Source organism: Peromyscus californicus, unplaced genomic scaffold (assembly GCF_007827085.1).
Source record: "Peromyscus californicus insignis strain IS unplaced genomic scaffold, ASM782708v3 Scaffold_16__1_contigs__length_79575227, whole genome shotgun sequence".
NCBI classification, from domain to species: Eukaryota; Metazoa; Chordata; class Mammalia; order Rodentia; family Cricetidae; genus Peromyscus; species Peromyscus californicus.
This window is the reverse complement of record NW_026294458.1, coordinates 35,659,687-35,676,699: the sequence shown is the minus strand read 5'-3', so window position 1 is coordinate 35,676,699 and position 17,013 is coordinate 35,659,687. Positions and strand designations below refer to the sequence as shown.

Sequence of the window (17,013 nt, the reverse complement as noted above, 5' to 3'; positions counted from 1 at the left end):
GGATTTTGGGATTCTATTTTTGCCTATGCCTCTGATTCACAGTTTTGAAATGACATCTTACCTTATTGAGTGTCAATTTTCTCTCCTACTAAATACAATTAGAAGGACAAATTCACCTCTCAAATATGTTGGAATATTTAATTATGGATTGTGGCTTTCCAGTGAAACATCTTATCATTGATGTTCTTTACTTTCTTTAGAGGTGGTCATACTTTTTAAAAAGGAAATTGATCCAGTTACTCAGTTGTACACTATGACTTCATCCTTGGAGTATAAGACAACCAAGGCTGACATACAAATGCCATTCACCTGTTCTGTGACATATTATGGGCCCTCAGGCCAGAAGACAATTCATTCAGAGCAAGTAGTCTTCGATATTTACTGTAAGTAACTGAATATACAGTTGTGTAATTGTAATATATTAGAAACAATATTCAAATTTTAATCTTTGAAATCCTGATTCAATTCCTCTTAATATTCTGCTGTCAAACTTTGATATACAAGTAATCCCCTCTTCCTTGGAAAACCTATAGAAAAAAATACTTACCACTTAACAATATACTCTACTTCACATATTATTTATATCTATTCTGTACTCTATGAGGTGTTACATTCTTTAAAGATTTGATCTCTAACTTGACCAATTCTCTCTAGTACTCTCCAGTCATAGCATATTACCATGTTCCTAATGCCTTCTGACCATTTCCTTAAAAAATGATGGACAAATACTACCTTATGACTGGCTAGCTTCCTAAGTTTAAAACTGGGAAAGTGAGTATTAAGACTTGGGAAATTGGCTTCAGGAGGAACTTGTATGTATGTGAGTACCAGGTATAAAGGTGGATGCATGAGAATGACACAATAATACCATATATGTATGGAGTATTTGCAATGAGAAGACAACATAGGCGCTATAGAAACTCTTGATAATGACACAAAGTAGTTCATTCAAAGAGGTTCTTCTTCCAACTAAGAATCAAGACATCAAAAGGAAATTGACAGTGTGAGGTTGCGAGTGAGAAATGTCATAGGAACAGAATGGTAAGTCATATGTCCCAGGACAGTGATTCTGGAACTGTTGAACACATTAGTTGAATATGACGGAGTTGCTAGGACACAGATTACTGAACATCACTCAAGTAAAAAGATCCAGTGTTGGGGGAGGGATGGAGTGGAAGAGCAGTGAAAGAGATACCTTGATAGAGGGAGACATTGTGGGGTTAGGGAGAAACCTGGTGCTAGGGAAATTCCTAGGAATCCACAAGAATGACTCCAGCTAAGACTCCTACCAGTAGTAGAGAGGGTGTCTAAACTGGCCTTGCCCTGTAATCAGATTGGTGACTATCTTAACTGTCATCATAGAACCTTCATCCATTAATTGATGGAAGCAGATGCAGAGATTCACAGCCAAGTACCAGGCCAAGCTCCTGGAGTCCAGTTGAAGAGAGGGAAGAGGGATTATTTGAGCAACAGGGGTCAAGGTCATGATGGAGAAACCCACAGAGACAGCTGACCTGAGTTAGTGGTAGTTCAAGGACTCTAGACCAACAGCTGGAGAGCCTGCATGGGACCAAACTAGGCCCCCTGCATGTGGATAACAGTTGTGTAGCTTGGTCTGTTTGTGAGACCCCTGGCAATGGGACCAGGATCTATCCCTGGTGCATGACCTGGCTTTTTGGAACCCATTGCCTATGGTGGGATGCCTTGCTCAGCCTTGATGCGGGGATGAGGGGCTTGGTCCTGCCTCCATTTGACATGCCAGGCTTTGTTGACTCCCCATGGGAGGTCTTACCCATTCTGAGGAGTGGATGGGTGGTGGGATGAGGGGAAGGTCGGGGGTGGGGGGATGGAGGGAGGAGTAGGAGGAGGGGAGGGAAGGGGAACTGCAGTTGGTATGTAAAATGAAAAAATAAATAAAAAGAGGTGCTTCACAGTGCATTACAAAAATGATATATTAATATTATTACTGGTAATCTGTAGAGCATATATGGAAAACCACTGCCGTAGGGAGACTAGAGACAGAGCAAAATGATAGAAGAGGACATTCAAGAAAGAGAACTGGATGAAAGAATTCAACTTGAGAGAGCCTGAGAAAGAAGTATTAGTCCTCCCCTCTCGTTTTTATGTTCACCTGATTTCTGCCCCTGGTGCTCACTTCACACAACCATTCCCAGTTCCCTGTACTTCCTGCAGTGATCACCAAAATGGTATTCCTGACTACTCGTCTTTCTCTCCTCACCCTAAACACACTGCTCCTCAGGCTGCCATCAGAAGTCTCTTTCTAAAACTTAAATCTGCAGCATTCCTACTGTGACTGAACTTCTTCACTGACACCTCGGGATGCTCAGATTCATCGTCTTCATGTTCTAGGCTGCTGTATTATCAAACCTGTTTCAGCCACAGTCACGCACTATGTGTCAACCTTCATCATCACACTTTACACACTGCACTCTTTTCTACTGTTCACATTCCTCTGGGAGAATACAATTCTTATGCCTGCCTGTGTGTTCTCTTTACCTTGCCTTTATTATCTGGCAAGCCCCTACTTATTCTTTAAAACAGGTCTGGAGGAGAATCCTTTTGGAAGCTACCCAGGCTTGCACATCTATCTAGGTTTTACCTTTTGTGCCATGTGTAATGTAATAGTCTGAATGGTTAAATTTGTTTTTCTCATAAATAGAGAAAATTCACTGAAGCGAGAAGCACAGTATTTTCAGCTTTATGATCCTTGCACACTACTTAAATAATATTCATGCTAAACTAATAAATCTTTGACTGGGTAGAAGGATAAGTGAACAAATAGGTGTGGGGGGGAAAAATGAATAGACTAATTTGGTAAAATGGTGAAATATAACATCTCATTTGATGTAAATTCTAGATAACCATGTATAGTAAGTTATGGAATACGCATTTCAAATGTTTATGTGTAGGAAATGTATGAAGGATGTTGAATATCCTTATAATAGTCAAAAGATTATCTTAGAAAACAGTTATGAAAGTGTTGAAAGGGAAAGGAGGGCTCAAGGTGAGGGAGCAAATGAGACGTGATAGTACTATTTCTGATGTAGGTTAATTAGGGCATAGACTAGGAAAATATTAAGTGTGAGTAGAAGGGGAGAATCAAACGTAAGATATAGCAAAGCATTCAGCACTGAGAATCGGTACTAGAGTGGATTAGAGGAGGTAGAGCAGAAAGAATAATGGGAAGAATGATGACTTATTAATAAGCAGAATGACATCCAGAGTCTGAGGCAGAGGGACTTGAACAAGTGGTCATCAATTTGTTAGGCATGGGAGTGGCCCAGAAAGCTCCTGTAAAAATGCAAATGTGTTAAAACAATCCTCTGATCACACTTTAGTCCTTCACCTCTCTAGTATGGAATACATTGAAAAGGATTGCAGAGAAGGGACACAGACATAGAAGAAGTTAGACAGGTCCTGGTCCTGGCTGTCCTAGTGTCAGCCTTGATCAGAGATGGGCCGCTGTTCCTTTCGGAGAAAGGGCCACGTCAAAGTGTGAACCTGACACACATTACCAAAAGAGTCATGATGAATCCCACTGTTTCTTGCAACTGAGGTATACTAACAAATAATGGAAATGGAAAAAAGAAAGAGAAGGGAGGGGCACGGGACGAAAACCCAGAAATGGTGGCTGTCAGTGGGATGTCAAAAGCGAGCTTTATTCTCTTTTTCCACTCTACTGAGAACTGCTGGTTGGAGAACTACCTGTAACAAATCCAGAAATAAACACATGCAACAAACTGAAAGCAGCGTGTGAATCTCGCTGTTCAGTCTCGGGATTTGGTGATACTCAGACATTCACATGTAGATCAGTGTCAGAGAAGCAATCTAAAACAATCTTTCTAAATTTTCCTGTGCATTTAATTTAATGACTGCAAGAAATGTGGCGTGGAGGGCTTCTCAAACTACAACTTTTTAGTTTCACTTTATTAGCTAATAATAAAATAGGTATTTGTAGCTTGAGTATTCTGTTCATAAATTTTAAAAGTCAGATAACTCAATCATTGCTCATTTTTGTCTATCTTCCTCAAAATTCCTCCTTTTTGGCATTATTCAGCTATGTAAAGCATGGTTGTTAGAAAAAATTGTTTGTAAAGCCAACATCACTTCCTTTTACTTTCCATTTACTAGACAATGATCCATTGTGTGCAGCATTTAATTCACTTGGCATTCGAGTGTTGAGTAGTCCTATGTATTAAAAAAAATACTCAATACCTCTATTTTATCTGCAAAAATGAACCAATGTGTAATGAAGTTATATCATGTCTTGTTTTAAAGAACAGAATAAAATGACAACAACATTTATGGTCCTGATGACTATATAACAATCTCAATCTCTGTCCTTTACTATCTCTGTCTGTCTTATCTCTCCATGTGTCTATCTGTGTGTTCATGGAATTAATTTTTTAAAGTAGATCTATCTGCCTGTGTGCCAAAAACACTGCTGGTGTTGTTTAGCTCATGTATCTTCATTTGACTTTCATTATTGTATAGTAAGGGTGTGATGGTATCCAGCAGCTTTAGTGACTTTGCTACCCAATTGAGTCTTTCTAAGCTATAAGCTTCATATAACACCATTCAATTTCCTTATAATGAAGTCACACGGTGAGATTGTTCTACTGGTCTTTTACACATAAAATAATTACAGTCATTGCCACCTCAGTTAAAGACATTTTGCTGAGAAGAAATTGATTTTTTTTTTTTTTATGTAACAGGGTTCTTTGTAGTTTGCTCTAACTAAGATTAGTACTTGGTATAGCAAGTGGCTATTAACTTCAATCCCTCTATAAAAAGATACATTTAAGTAATTACCATTACTAGCTTCTTGAGAAAATTGTGTATAATTTAGTCATTTACATTGTATGCACAGAGTAATTTGGTACTTGACAAAAATGGTTAACTTCTGCTTGTGACTCTTGCAGATCCTACTGAGCAGGTGACAATACAAGTGCTACCACCAAAGAATGCCATCAAAGAAGGAGACAACATCACTCTCCAGTGCTTGGGGAATGGCAACCCGCCTCCTGAGGAGTTCATGTTTTACTTACCAGTAAGTGCCTAAGCATTAGTTGAACTTGACGACTATCATTTTTGTCCTATTGTCTGGCTTCTAACTGACGTGAACACTTGCATGAACTTGAGTAGCTTAAGAGAGAAAAACGGGTGATTCTTGAGAATCAAAAAAAATCAAAACACCACCAGTTTTTTGAAACACGTCCGTGGAAAGCTTCTGTGGTACCATCCCCTGTTCTTTCTGCTTTTCCTCCGTGTTTAGAGAGTTCAGCGATAAAGAGGAAAAAGGGGGCAACCACAGGAAACCGTAACTGCAAAAAACTCAGGGTATAATTATCCAAGTAAGACACAAAATCTACTCTTCAGAAGTAGATCACAGGGAAATCAAAAGGCATGATTGCAAATGTTCTAATGTGGATGAGGATCCACCCACACAGGCTGCTCTGAACACGCTCAGATCTTTTGAAGCAAAGAGAGTTCTGTCATGCAGTTTAGCTAACTTGGTAGAATAACCGTGTGGGCTCCTTGTCACAGTACTTGTCATAACTGAAAAGAGTGGTCCGCATAGAGGACACTGTGGGAAATTTCCTCAAGTATTTGCATTCTTAGTGATGTGGAGCCTAGGTGGAAGAGTGGTGTGTTTACCACCATCTTACTGAGGAAAGCTAGATGCTGCTAAATAGTGCATTTACTGCAACCATGACATTATAATGAATTTACTCCCAGCATGGCTGGGAGTGTTTCACAATATCACCCACTGCATTACTGAGAACACCTGTACAGGGAACTTCTTGCAAACGTAAATGTTGGCAGGCAGCATTGTTTCCCCTATTAAATTGATGTATTAATATTTTCTCATTTACAAATAAAAGTTCTGAAGCTGGGTTATTGCTTTGGCTACTGGGGACGGCAGAGCCAAACTCATGTTCTGTCTTTAGAAATAATGTCTGCTGGCTGTCTTGGCTGCTGTTGATGGGTGCTCCTCCCGTCTCTCTCCTTGGCCCCCTCGGTTTGCTTTCCTTTCTTTTATTCATTGTCCTCCTTCCTGTTCTTGCTCTTCTATTGCTCTTCATTCTTCTCCCTGCTTCCTTCATATCTGTCTGTCATTGTTATTTTGGTATACGACTAGCTTTCCCGTCTGCTTGTGTGCTTTCTCTCTGTCCCTCTCCTCTCTTCTTCTCTCCCCTCCTCTCTTCTCCGTTTCTCCTCTCAGATCTGCTCTTCTCTTCTTCCTCCCTCTCTTTCTTGCTCTCTCTGTCTTTCTGTCTTTCTTTTTCTCTGTCTGTCTCTGTCTCTTTCTCCCCCCAGCCTCTCTCATACTTGGAATGAAACCAAGTGCCTTGCGCATGCCAGGCCAGCTACATCTCCATTCTCTGGTTCATTGGCTCACTATATAGCTTAGGCTGACCTTGAACTCACTATGTCACTCAGCCTATCCTCAAACTTGCAATCCTCTTGCTCCCAACTTCTGAATGCTTCAAGTATAGGTATGTATCCCAAGACCCAGTTAGAATTTCTCCAGTCTTTTTGTGGATATAGATAAGATATAGGAAAAAATGGACATTAAATAAAAAAAAAAACTGCTTTAAAATTCAAACTCAAGCTATGCTGTCAAAAAATAGATATCATCAATACGATATAAAATAACCCTTCAAAATTTATCACCAAACTATGAATTGTTCCTCAGATGTTTGTAGAACAAATTGCAATCATTTTTGCCTAATCAAGAAGTGTGCTCACTTTTTTCTCATAACTGAGAAAATTGTACCTTCCCCAAGAATTATAATCTTTCTTATTGTAGCTACCAAGTGTAACCATCTGACATTTTGCCTCCATCCAAAGGGACAGCCTGAGGGAATAAGAAGCTCAAACACTTATACACTGACAGATGTGAGGCGCAATGCCACAGGAGACTACAAATGCTCACTGATCGACAAAAAAGGCATGATCGCTTCAACAGCCATCACGGTTCACTGTAAGTCACCTCCTCAGGACCTGCTGCACCTCAAAGGCCTCCGATAATATTACCTAGCTAACTTTTCTAAGTGCAGTCTTATCTTTCTTAAACAACTTGGTTTTCATTCACTCCATAAAAAGCATCAGAAAAAGTTCAAATTCATGTAGGTTACCACTGTGATACTGAATCCTTGCAGGAGTCTGGGAACCACAAACTTGTCAATGGTAAAACCCTTTTTTCTAAATGCCTTCAGCTTCTTGTAACACTAAGTCATTTGGATATGATCCTTAAATAACTCATTATATATTTAAATATATGTACAGAATATATAAATATATATATAATATACATAATTTATTTTATGCAGTTCTGGAGATGGAACCCGGGGCTCTGTACATGCTAAGTAAGCATTCTGCCACTGAGCTACACCCCTAAGCCCTTTTTAGATATTCTTGATATTAACAAGATTTGCATTTTACCAGGAAGAACGTAGATTATATATATCTCAATTTTAAATCACAGGATAATATTAGCACCCACATCCAGGCAACATGAAGTTACTACAGATTCAGCACTGGAAGATGAAGTAGAGGGGACTAAAAGCTAAAAGACAGTAAATTGTTGGAAAGATAACCTCTTCAAAATCACCTTGAGTGACACCTTTTATTAAATTTTAATCTGCTTGGAGAACTCCGGAGACACCAAAATTATATTTAGTCTCAAGTAATATGATGGGGGAAAGAACCATTAAAAACAGCCATGTAGGGGGCTGGAAAGATGGCTTAGTGGTTAAGAGTCCTTCTTGTTCTTGCAGAGGACCTAGGTTCAATTCCTAGCACTCAACTGTCAGCTCACAACTATCTATAACTCTAGTCCCAGAGGATCTAATGCCATCTTCTGACCTCAGAGATCACCAGTCACACACATGTTACACATACATACATGCAGGCAAAACTCTCGTCCACACAAAAGAATAAAATAAAGAAATCTCCAAAAAAAGGAGAAGACCAGCCATGAAACTTGAGTTCTTGATTTTGTAAGTCATGAAAGCTCATATTATTAATATATCAGATGCTTCTTAAAAGTAATGATTTATTTATTTTTATTGACACTGCCACCTGGTAAGAGTAGAATTCATACACTCTTTTGAATAACTGTGGGTCTTGTTTGGGGATGTAGCCTGAATGAACCTTGCACCCAACAGTGTGATCAGAAAGATTTCTCCCAGAAATGATCTGCTGTAACCCTACAGAGCATGAGGTGACTATGTTTTGTTTTGTTTTGATTAAATGAGATTAAGCAGGAGTGAAGAAAGGGAACTAAAGGTCATCAGAGAGGATGGCCTGGATGTCTAGTAAAGGGTCCTCTGCAGCACAGGGACTTAGAGGAACTCAAAACATCTGCAAGCTTTAAGCATGGGACCAAGGCTGTCCACCTTGACCACATTCCCTGTAAGCAAACACCAAGCATTTGTCAAAAAGCATCACTAAGGAACAATACGGAGGACATGGAGTTCCTGTGCAGTCAGAATTTGGTTGTGCAGAGGAAAGAAGAAAGCAAAGTCAAAACACTTTAAAGGAAACTGCCCTAAGCCCATGCTGCTGTGTCCTCTAGCTACAATGCTTGAAAAACATACAAGTGAGGAACTAAAACCTGGAGGGAGACACAGGAGGACTCAATGGGGAATAATACAACCAAATGGTTGCTTTTGATTGTCTGAGGGGCTCTGTGGTAATAGTGAAGGATTGAAATTGTTCACAGCCAAGCCCTTTCTTTGTTTCTTCTGTCCTTGTTGCTCATTGGTCTGAGGGTGTCATCATCAGGTGCTAGTTAGAAGGACAGTAGTGACCTCTAAGTAGAACAAGAATGATGTTTATTTTCCTCCTCTGGGGACCAGTCAGTCATGAGATCATTTATCTAACCTTGTTCTATGATGGAAATTGAAGAAATACAGCCAACAGATACAAGTACCTGTTAATAGTCATGTGACAGCCTTGTCAATCGTATCTTGAGGCTAGTTACCAATATTCCAGTTACTTAGCTATGTGCCTATGTTAAAGAGATGTTGGGTACACAGATACACAGGATCTTAAGAGGAGAGAGCTATTCTGTGTATGGCATGTAGAATAGGCAGGGAGGACTGGACTACAGATCACAAGGAAGAAGACTTGGTGGCAGCCACATCATATCTCAATGATACTCTCTAACAGGAAGGAAAAAAATACAAAATATGGGGGAGGGTAAATGAATTGGGTGCAGTTTATTATTCAAATGTATCCTGATTTTGACAGATTGACTGGAACATTGGTGTTAAGACCTGAATGTCTTCTTTAGAGCTAAAGAATAATTATGCTCATCATTTTATTTTACATTATATGCACACATGAAAATCACATTTTGCCATTTATCTTTGGCTCCTTGTTTCACAAAAGTGGGATTTGTTTCTTTTCATAAACAATTAAACTAAGTGTTGGTGGAGAAACAGGATCCATACATGCACAGGGATGCAGAGCAGACCTCTCAACAAGACCATATTACTACAGATCCTTAGTCACTGTTAAAACAGCTACTATTCCTCTGCCAAATCTGACATAGATTCTTCATCAGACCCTTCAAAGTTGATTTTATCCTTTAAAATCTTGTGTCTTCTCACTGACAAGCTCTTGACTCTACTAATAAAGGCTCTCAAATTTCTCTTATAGTTTTCATGCAAACATAAATCACCCAAACATTCTAATTTAACTGCTTTTATATAAGATGTCACAGATTAATATTAATGTAAACTAGGAGCATGTGTATTCCATCATTCATTTAATAACCGTGCCTAAGAGTCTTGATATACCAGGTCCTGTGGTTATGTCAGAGGAAATCAAGGTGTGGTCATTACTCTCCTGTTTACTGCTTCACAGCAAAGACAACCACTGAGAACCATTGATGGGGTGGGGAGATGCCTGAGTCAGTACACCGCCTACTGCATAATCGTGAGAACTTGAGTTCCAATTACCAGCAATCAAGTAAAAAGCCGTGCCTAGGTAGAAGTCTGCAACCCCAGAACTGGGGAGGAAAAGTAGGGTGGGCAGATGAAGGACCACCAGAGCTCTGAAGCTCATTGTCTCCCCAGTGCACAAAAAATTGTTGAGTTTCAGGTTCATGATTAAAGACTATCTTAAAAAAATAAAAATGGAGAAATATAGGAAGACGGCTGACATTGACATCTGCCCTGTATGTGCACCTACACACAATGCATAACACCAACATACACACGTACACACATACACACACACACACACACACACCAACAAGTATATTACCACATCCATACATCATACACATTTCTTTTAAAAATGACACAGAAAACGATTGGCAGCCTAAAAAAATCATGAAAGAGAGACAAAAAGCACAACTCATCTATAGTTAGATATACAGTCTATGAGTTACGACCATCAGTACTAAATCATTCAACATTGAGCAGCCTGATGAGTTCTCTCAATTTTTTATTTTGTCCATATGGAAAGGTTTATGCTATGTCCCCACGTACCAAAGCATTTAGTTGTCAAGAGGCTACAACAATGTAGTGTCTTGTACAAAGCCTTTCTGCTTTGAAACCCAGTTTGATTTTTCTTCTCTTTACTCCTGCAAGTCTTTCCTTATGCTATGGCTTAGTATTTCAACAAGTAATTACTGATATCTGAATGTGTAATAGATTTGATACTAGGGTCTGACTTTGTAGGTAGTGCACTGACTTGGAGTGCATAGTGCCTCCACCTCCATCATCATGGATGGATCTCCCATTAGTGCCTAGAACATAGTAGCTGTATGACAATATTTGTTCCATTGAGCTGAATTTTCTTCCTACACATCACATTGTAAGTTTTATATTTAAAAAATCATTTTTTACCTGAAAGGCTCTACATCCTTAGACATGCTTATCCTGTGCATTTTTAAAATTATCTGTTGAAAATGTACCTAATAATAGGTCTTATTCAAAATTTCAACTGCATGGAAAATGGAATAGTATTTCAAAAATAATTCAATTATTTGTCAATTTTCTCTGAAGAAACATCTGCACTATCTCATAGTTTTTCCATTTATCACCTGCTGTCTAAATATATGTGATTTTCCAATGCAATGCCTTATCAACGGCTTTTTATATTTACCTACTCATTTTTATTTCCTTCCTGAAGTGAGTTGATTTTTTTTTCTTAAGGTGATAGGTCTCAAAAAGAAATATTTGTAGGCACCCCCAACATCAATTATGTTAACTGAAAATCAATGCATAATCAGTTAGATTGACCATATGCTTGTTCAAGTGGCCATCAGTGCTAGCTTGTAAGGCTAAGCTGAATCTTCTGGAGTCTAGCTGTTTTACTCCATAGAAGTGAGTTCTGATACTCAAGCACAGTTGGAAAAAAAAATGTTGTTGTTTGTTTGTTTGTTTGTTTTATGTTTCCTATCTTGCTTCCTTGTAGTTTTCATTTCAAGCAGATTTTTCTGTCTCACAGATTTGGATTTATCCTTAAACCCAAGTGGGGAAGTGACCAAGCAGATCGGTGATGCTCTACCTGTGTCATGCACAATATCCGCTAGTAAGAATGCGACTGTGGTGTGGACGAAAGTAAGTTCAGGCCTTTGCTGCTGTCCTGCTGCTTAGAAGGAGTTCTTTCAGTGCCTTGCGTCTTTTGTTTTACATTCTAGAATGCATATTCGTGCTTGCCTTGTATGCTCACATCCATGTGCTCTTCCACTCCTTTCCTCTCCAGTGTTGGTCAAACCACAGTAAAACTGTAGAGGCACTCAGCCTCACTGCGGCATCGTTAATGGATGGGCTGGAACTTAGTGTGGTGCATTGCTTTATGATTATATAATGAAAAGTGATCCACACATGCATGCGCACACACAAGCACATGCAATTATGTACTTTGAGGATAAAGCTTTTAGAGTCCATTTTAACTGCCGTTATTCTGACATCCTGCTTGTGAATCTCTATGAAAAATGCAGCTCGTTCACTATTTTTTCACATCATGTATAATGAAATCCAGGCCGATAAATCAGAAAATTCACAAGTGAGAATAGGGGCTCGAGCTCAGGCTTTCTGGAGTATGAATGGCCCCAACATTTTTGCCTCCCCTTTGGTGTTGAGACAACTTTTCAGTCTCTAATAGCAGGTCCTTATGAATGATGAACTCTTTGATGCTAAGTAGCTCTTTCACTTCTAGACCTTAGGAAGCAACTAGAACATTCTGTGATCTTGCTTCCGGTCTCCTGTATGAGCTCACGTAGTCATATAACTCTAAAATAAAGACTGTGACGTGGGGCCCAGTCATTTCTACATTTACAGAATTGGAAAGGAGGGTATATAGTTGGTGCTTTGAGTCAAGCTTGTCCTTAAAACAGAAGTCTATGAATGGTATGAATATGGTACCACTGCTTACATCTTTGGCTTGTGTTTCCCAACACTCATAGTGTAGCATGGACAGGGGCAGCTAACCAGTGGTATTCTGAGAAAATAAATATTCACATTGTTTGAAACAGGGGATGAAAGTATCTTTTTTTTTTTTTGGTTTTTCACAATCATGCAGAAATTTTCTTAGTAGGACTTCTTGACAAAATATTATTGTATAATGCTGTTTTCTAGTCTAAATGTTAGATTCTTAGCTGTCTATCTATCTATCATCTATCTATGTATCATCTATCTACCATCTATCTATCTAATCTATCATCTATTATCTATCTATTATCTATCATCTATCTACCATCTATCTATCTATCTATCTATCTATCTATCTATCTATCTATCTGTCTATCTCCTACTTTCCCCCTTTTCTCTCGTCTCTCTGAAACAGGGTCTCACTCACTAGCCTCCAACAAGCTATGTAGACCTGGCTGGCATCCAACTTCTGAGTGCGGGATTAAAGGTGTGCACCTCCACATCCAGCATTCTCTCATTCTTAGAACAGTTCCTTTTACTTTCTCTTAGGCACAATGTTGTTACTGTTTGTTCTTCTCCCAGATGATTACAGTGTTACTCTCCATCATCCTTATTTAACATGTACTAGTTATAGTACTTAATGCTCACAAAGCTAAATAACATATAAGCAAGTGGAATAGTCAATGATTGTACAAACACATATCGTGTGTTTTATTTGAGAAATAAGTCAACTACACTAAACATGAAATGCAGTCACTATAGTTGGTTGAACCCTAATGTCAGTATTGCTAAGCAACATTCTTATATCAACATTAGTTGATGGGAGAATGGGCAAAAGGAAAACCCAGTATATAAAGATCTATAATCTTAGAATTTTGGCTTATTAACTGCTTTTCGATTTCAATTCCAAAAAAAATATGATTATATTCTGATGTCAAGTAACTTTTTAAAAGATTAAGTATTTTTTCTTTGTAGAAATTAGAATAATAAAGTTTTCTTACTAATTGAATTTTTTCATAGTTTTTGTCATTTTATAGTGAGATCCCAGTGTTGATAGACACTGAGATCAAATAAGTCTTGAGCATTTATGCCTACCGCTGTTTAGATTCCATGAATTTCTTATGAAACAGTCCTAACACAATAAGTAGGGACTGACAATTGAGACTTTTACTCAATAAAACCCATTTTTCTATTCATATAGTTAAATCCTTCAAACAGTGAGATACAATAAGAATAAGACCCCATTTCCCACATAAAAGAAACTCAGTCTCAGAAAATCATGGACTTGTTCCAAATCACCAATGCTAGAACAGGTGACTCTGAACTATAACTCTACTTTGCCTAACTCCTGGACTATGAAGGATAAAAAGATATCTAGTTTTGAAAGCATCTTAAAGGTTTATTTTTTAAGTATATGTATTTACATCAGACCCAGAACAATAACTTTGGACTTAATTATTATAGGACACATATATCTTAAGTCACGATTGTGGGGCTGGAGAGATAGTTCAGGGAGGAAGAACTCACTCCCTCCAGTCAACACATGAGGACCTTGTGTGAATCCCCAGCACCCACCAAATATTACTGTGTGTCTGAAACTCCAGCATTGGAATTCAGAAACAGACTGAGTCCAAGAGCTCCTGAGCCAGCCAGCCTAGCCAAAACGCAAGCTTCTGCTTCAGTTAAATACCCAATCTCAAGGCAATAAGACAGATGGTTAGAGGAGGAGAAGAGATGGCCTGCACTCATACAGAGGTGTAGTCATCCACACACCCAGGTACATGCACCACACACACACACACACACACACACACACACACACACACACACACACACCCCTATCATGCACAGTGATTAAAAATATAAAACAATGAAAACAGAAGTTGTGGCCTCTGAAGTAATGTGCTCTGCGTTTAACCAGGATAACATCAGGCTCCGATCAAGCCCATCGTTTTCTAGCCTTCATTATCAGGATGCTGGGAACTACGTCTGCGAAACTGCTCTTCAGGAGGTGGAAGGACTGAAGAAAAGGGAGTCACTGACACTCATTGTAGAAGGTATGAAATGATGTAGCTGCAGTTTTTTTCTTTAAGAACTTGGTATCTGGTTTCTTTTGATATTTCAGCTGTAATGTTTCAATTGTCATACTATTTTAGGAAAACCCCAAATCAAAATGACAAAGAAAACTGACCCCAGCGGACTGTCAAAAACCATAATCTGCCATGTGGAAGGGTTTCCAAAACCAGCGATACAGTGGACCATTACCGGAAGTGGAAGCGTCATAAACCAAGCAAGTGGTTTTTGTTTTTTTTTTTCCCTCTGTGCTGCTCCTGCTCCCAAGCTGAGTTTTATTTAGGTAACTGAAGTGTAGGCTGGTGTGGTTAGCACACGGAATGTGCATCCTATGCTCAGAGAAAGTGCTTGCTGACATCTTAATTTTCTTGGAAGGAGAACATGCCTCAAAGAACACATTTAAATTCCAGGCCCATGGAAAATATCAAAACCACCGTGTTATGGTGTCTGCTTTTAAAAAGAATTAAAATTGGATGTTTCTCCATGGTCATTAATTCCTGAGACATGGATAATTAAATCATTAAGGTATATACTTTTCTGCACCATAAACTTATATGTTACAGTATAAGTAGCCTCTATTACTTTTCCTGTTTACACATGTTTAAAGGATATAGCTTATTGAATCTGGACCCCAGGGGTAGTGACCAACATAGTCACTGCTTGGAAACACGTGGTCCAGTTTGCTTGTTACAGGGCTAGGACCAGAACAAGGATGCCCAAGTGTAAAATCTAGGTTGTGCCCTCCTGGACAATAGAGGACATTAATCTAATAGACAATGTATCTATTAATCTAAACTTAATATCTGTAGTCTTGGTAGGATACTTCAGTAGCCACAAAGGTTTTCAATTTATAAATGCTGTGAGTATTTTCTTCTTCATACAAGTCAGACACAGAAAGAGAGAGACAGAGAGACAATGAGACAGAGAGAACAGCCTATTGCTAAGGGTTCAGAACTTTAATCCCACTAATTAATCTCTTTGGGGTACTACTCTAACATTAGTTACATTTTTCCCTATAGCAGTCCTCAAGTCTGCTTAGATCATTAGAACCAGTTAAAGAGCCACAGGACATGGGCTCTCCATTTAAGGATTCAGCAGACACATATAAAGCAAAAAGATGCAAATTAATTTTAGGTTGAGAACTCCGCATTCCCCTGTGGAGAAGTGAGCCACTGGTTCAGCTCATATAATATCATTTGCTAAGCATGGTGGATCTGGGCTCTTGCCTGTGAGTCATAGAAATACATTTGCATATGTTCAAGCACAGAGAGCCCTCGGAGTGGTCACGCTTGAAGCCAATAACTCCTGACTGGATTAAATACATTTTGAGACACCCAAGTAAAAAGACCATGCTTAGGAAGGCAGAGAGGCAAGGAGACCGTCAAGCCTGAGAAGATGCATGCTTCTCTATTCAGAATAAAGACCTGAATTGCTGACAATGTGCAGAAGTACTTTTTAGAATCAAATGCTAAAAGTAAAATGCTAAAAGAATAGAAACGTTTCCTTTCTACTTTACTTTTTTCTCTCTATATCTCTAGTTCAGTTAAGTGCCATTGAAAAAGAACCTGTAGGTATTGGTAATGCTGACATGGAAAGCAGAGAAAAGGGAAGAAAAGCACACATATAAATGAATAGAACAATGAAAAAGGCCAGGCTAGAAATCAGAAAGTATATTTTGTAGAGATTGAAGTAGCAAGCACAAAGACTCAGGGAAATAGCAGGCACACTTACCGCAGTGATAGAAATAATAATGCCATTCTTCATTGTCATAGAGAAGGTTGAGTCTGGCCTCAGGGACAATATGTTAGTTTTCTTGTTAAGGGTCTGAGATGATCTATCCATAAAATTTTATTTGTTCTCCCCTCCAAGGCATGACGAATCTACCAGTGTACAGCCATGAGGGAGCTCCCAGGGAGCAGAGGCAAACACACTCTCATCCTCAAGACAGTTACAGTATAGTTAGAATAAAACCAAGAGAGAAGAACATGGGACAGAGTGCAAGTTAGTGACCAAGAAAAGGCTCTGAATGCAAGCTAGCTTGAGTTGTGTTACATTTGTGTCTAATCCCAAGAGTGACCCAATTACATTTTTTGGAATTTTAAATCCTTTTAAAAGATTTTTTGTGGGGTTAGGCAGTATGTATACTTTTTTCTTTTTTCCCTATTTTTATTGAAAATGGATTTTTTCATGTAATATATTCTGATCACAGTTCTGCACTTTCCCCTCCCCAACTCCTCCCAGATTCTCCCACCTCCACTTCCACTGAAATCTACACCCTTGCTTTCTCTCTCATTTGAAAACAAACAGGCATTTAAAAAATAACAATAAAATAAAATGACATAAGATAGAATAAAAACAAACAAGCTGGAATTGGACAAAACAAATGACAGAAAAAGCACAAGAACCATACATAAATGCAGAGGCCTGAGTTCTTGCTGCAGAGATCCCATAAACACACATCAGAAACCAAAGCATGTCTACAAAAAACCTGCCAATTTTTTTAAAGAGACCTCAAAAAAAA

At 38.8% G+C, this 17,013-nt stretch overlaps 1 protein-coding gene across 3 annotated transcripts in view; it reads left to right on the top strand.

Moving 5' to 3' along the window:
- The window catches only part of Alcam (activated leukocyte cell adhesion molecule), a 185,269-nt gene that overhangs the window by 152,602 nt on the left and 15,654 nt on the right, over positions 1-17,013 (top strand). For 2 of the 3 annotated variants that reach the window (XM_052740867.1, XM_052740870.1), the window contains exons 6-11: positions 201-383; positions 4,944-5,071; positions 6,877-7,009; positions 11,494-11,606; positions 14,341-14,476; positions 14,576-14,709. In XM_052740867.1, the coding sequence (XP_052596827.1) occupies positions 201-383; positions 4,944-5,071; positions 6,877-7,009; positions 11,494-11,606; positions 14,341-14,476; positions 14,576-14,709 (827 nt within the window). Of the gene's footprint in view, positions 1-200; positions 384-4,943; positions 5,072-6,876; positions 7,010-11,493; positions 11,607-14,340; positions 14,477-14,575; positions 14,714-17,013 lie in introns of all 3 variants that reach the window. The other variant, XM_052740869.1, reaches the window with a different exon arrangement.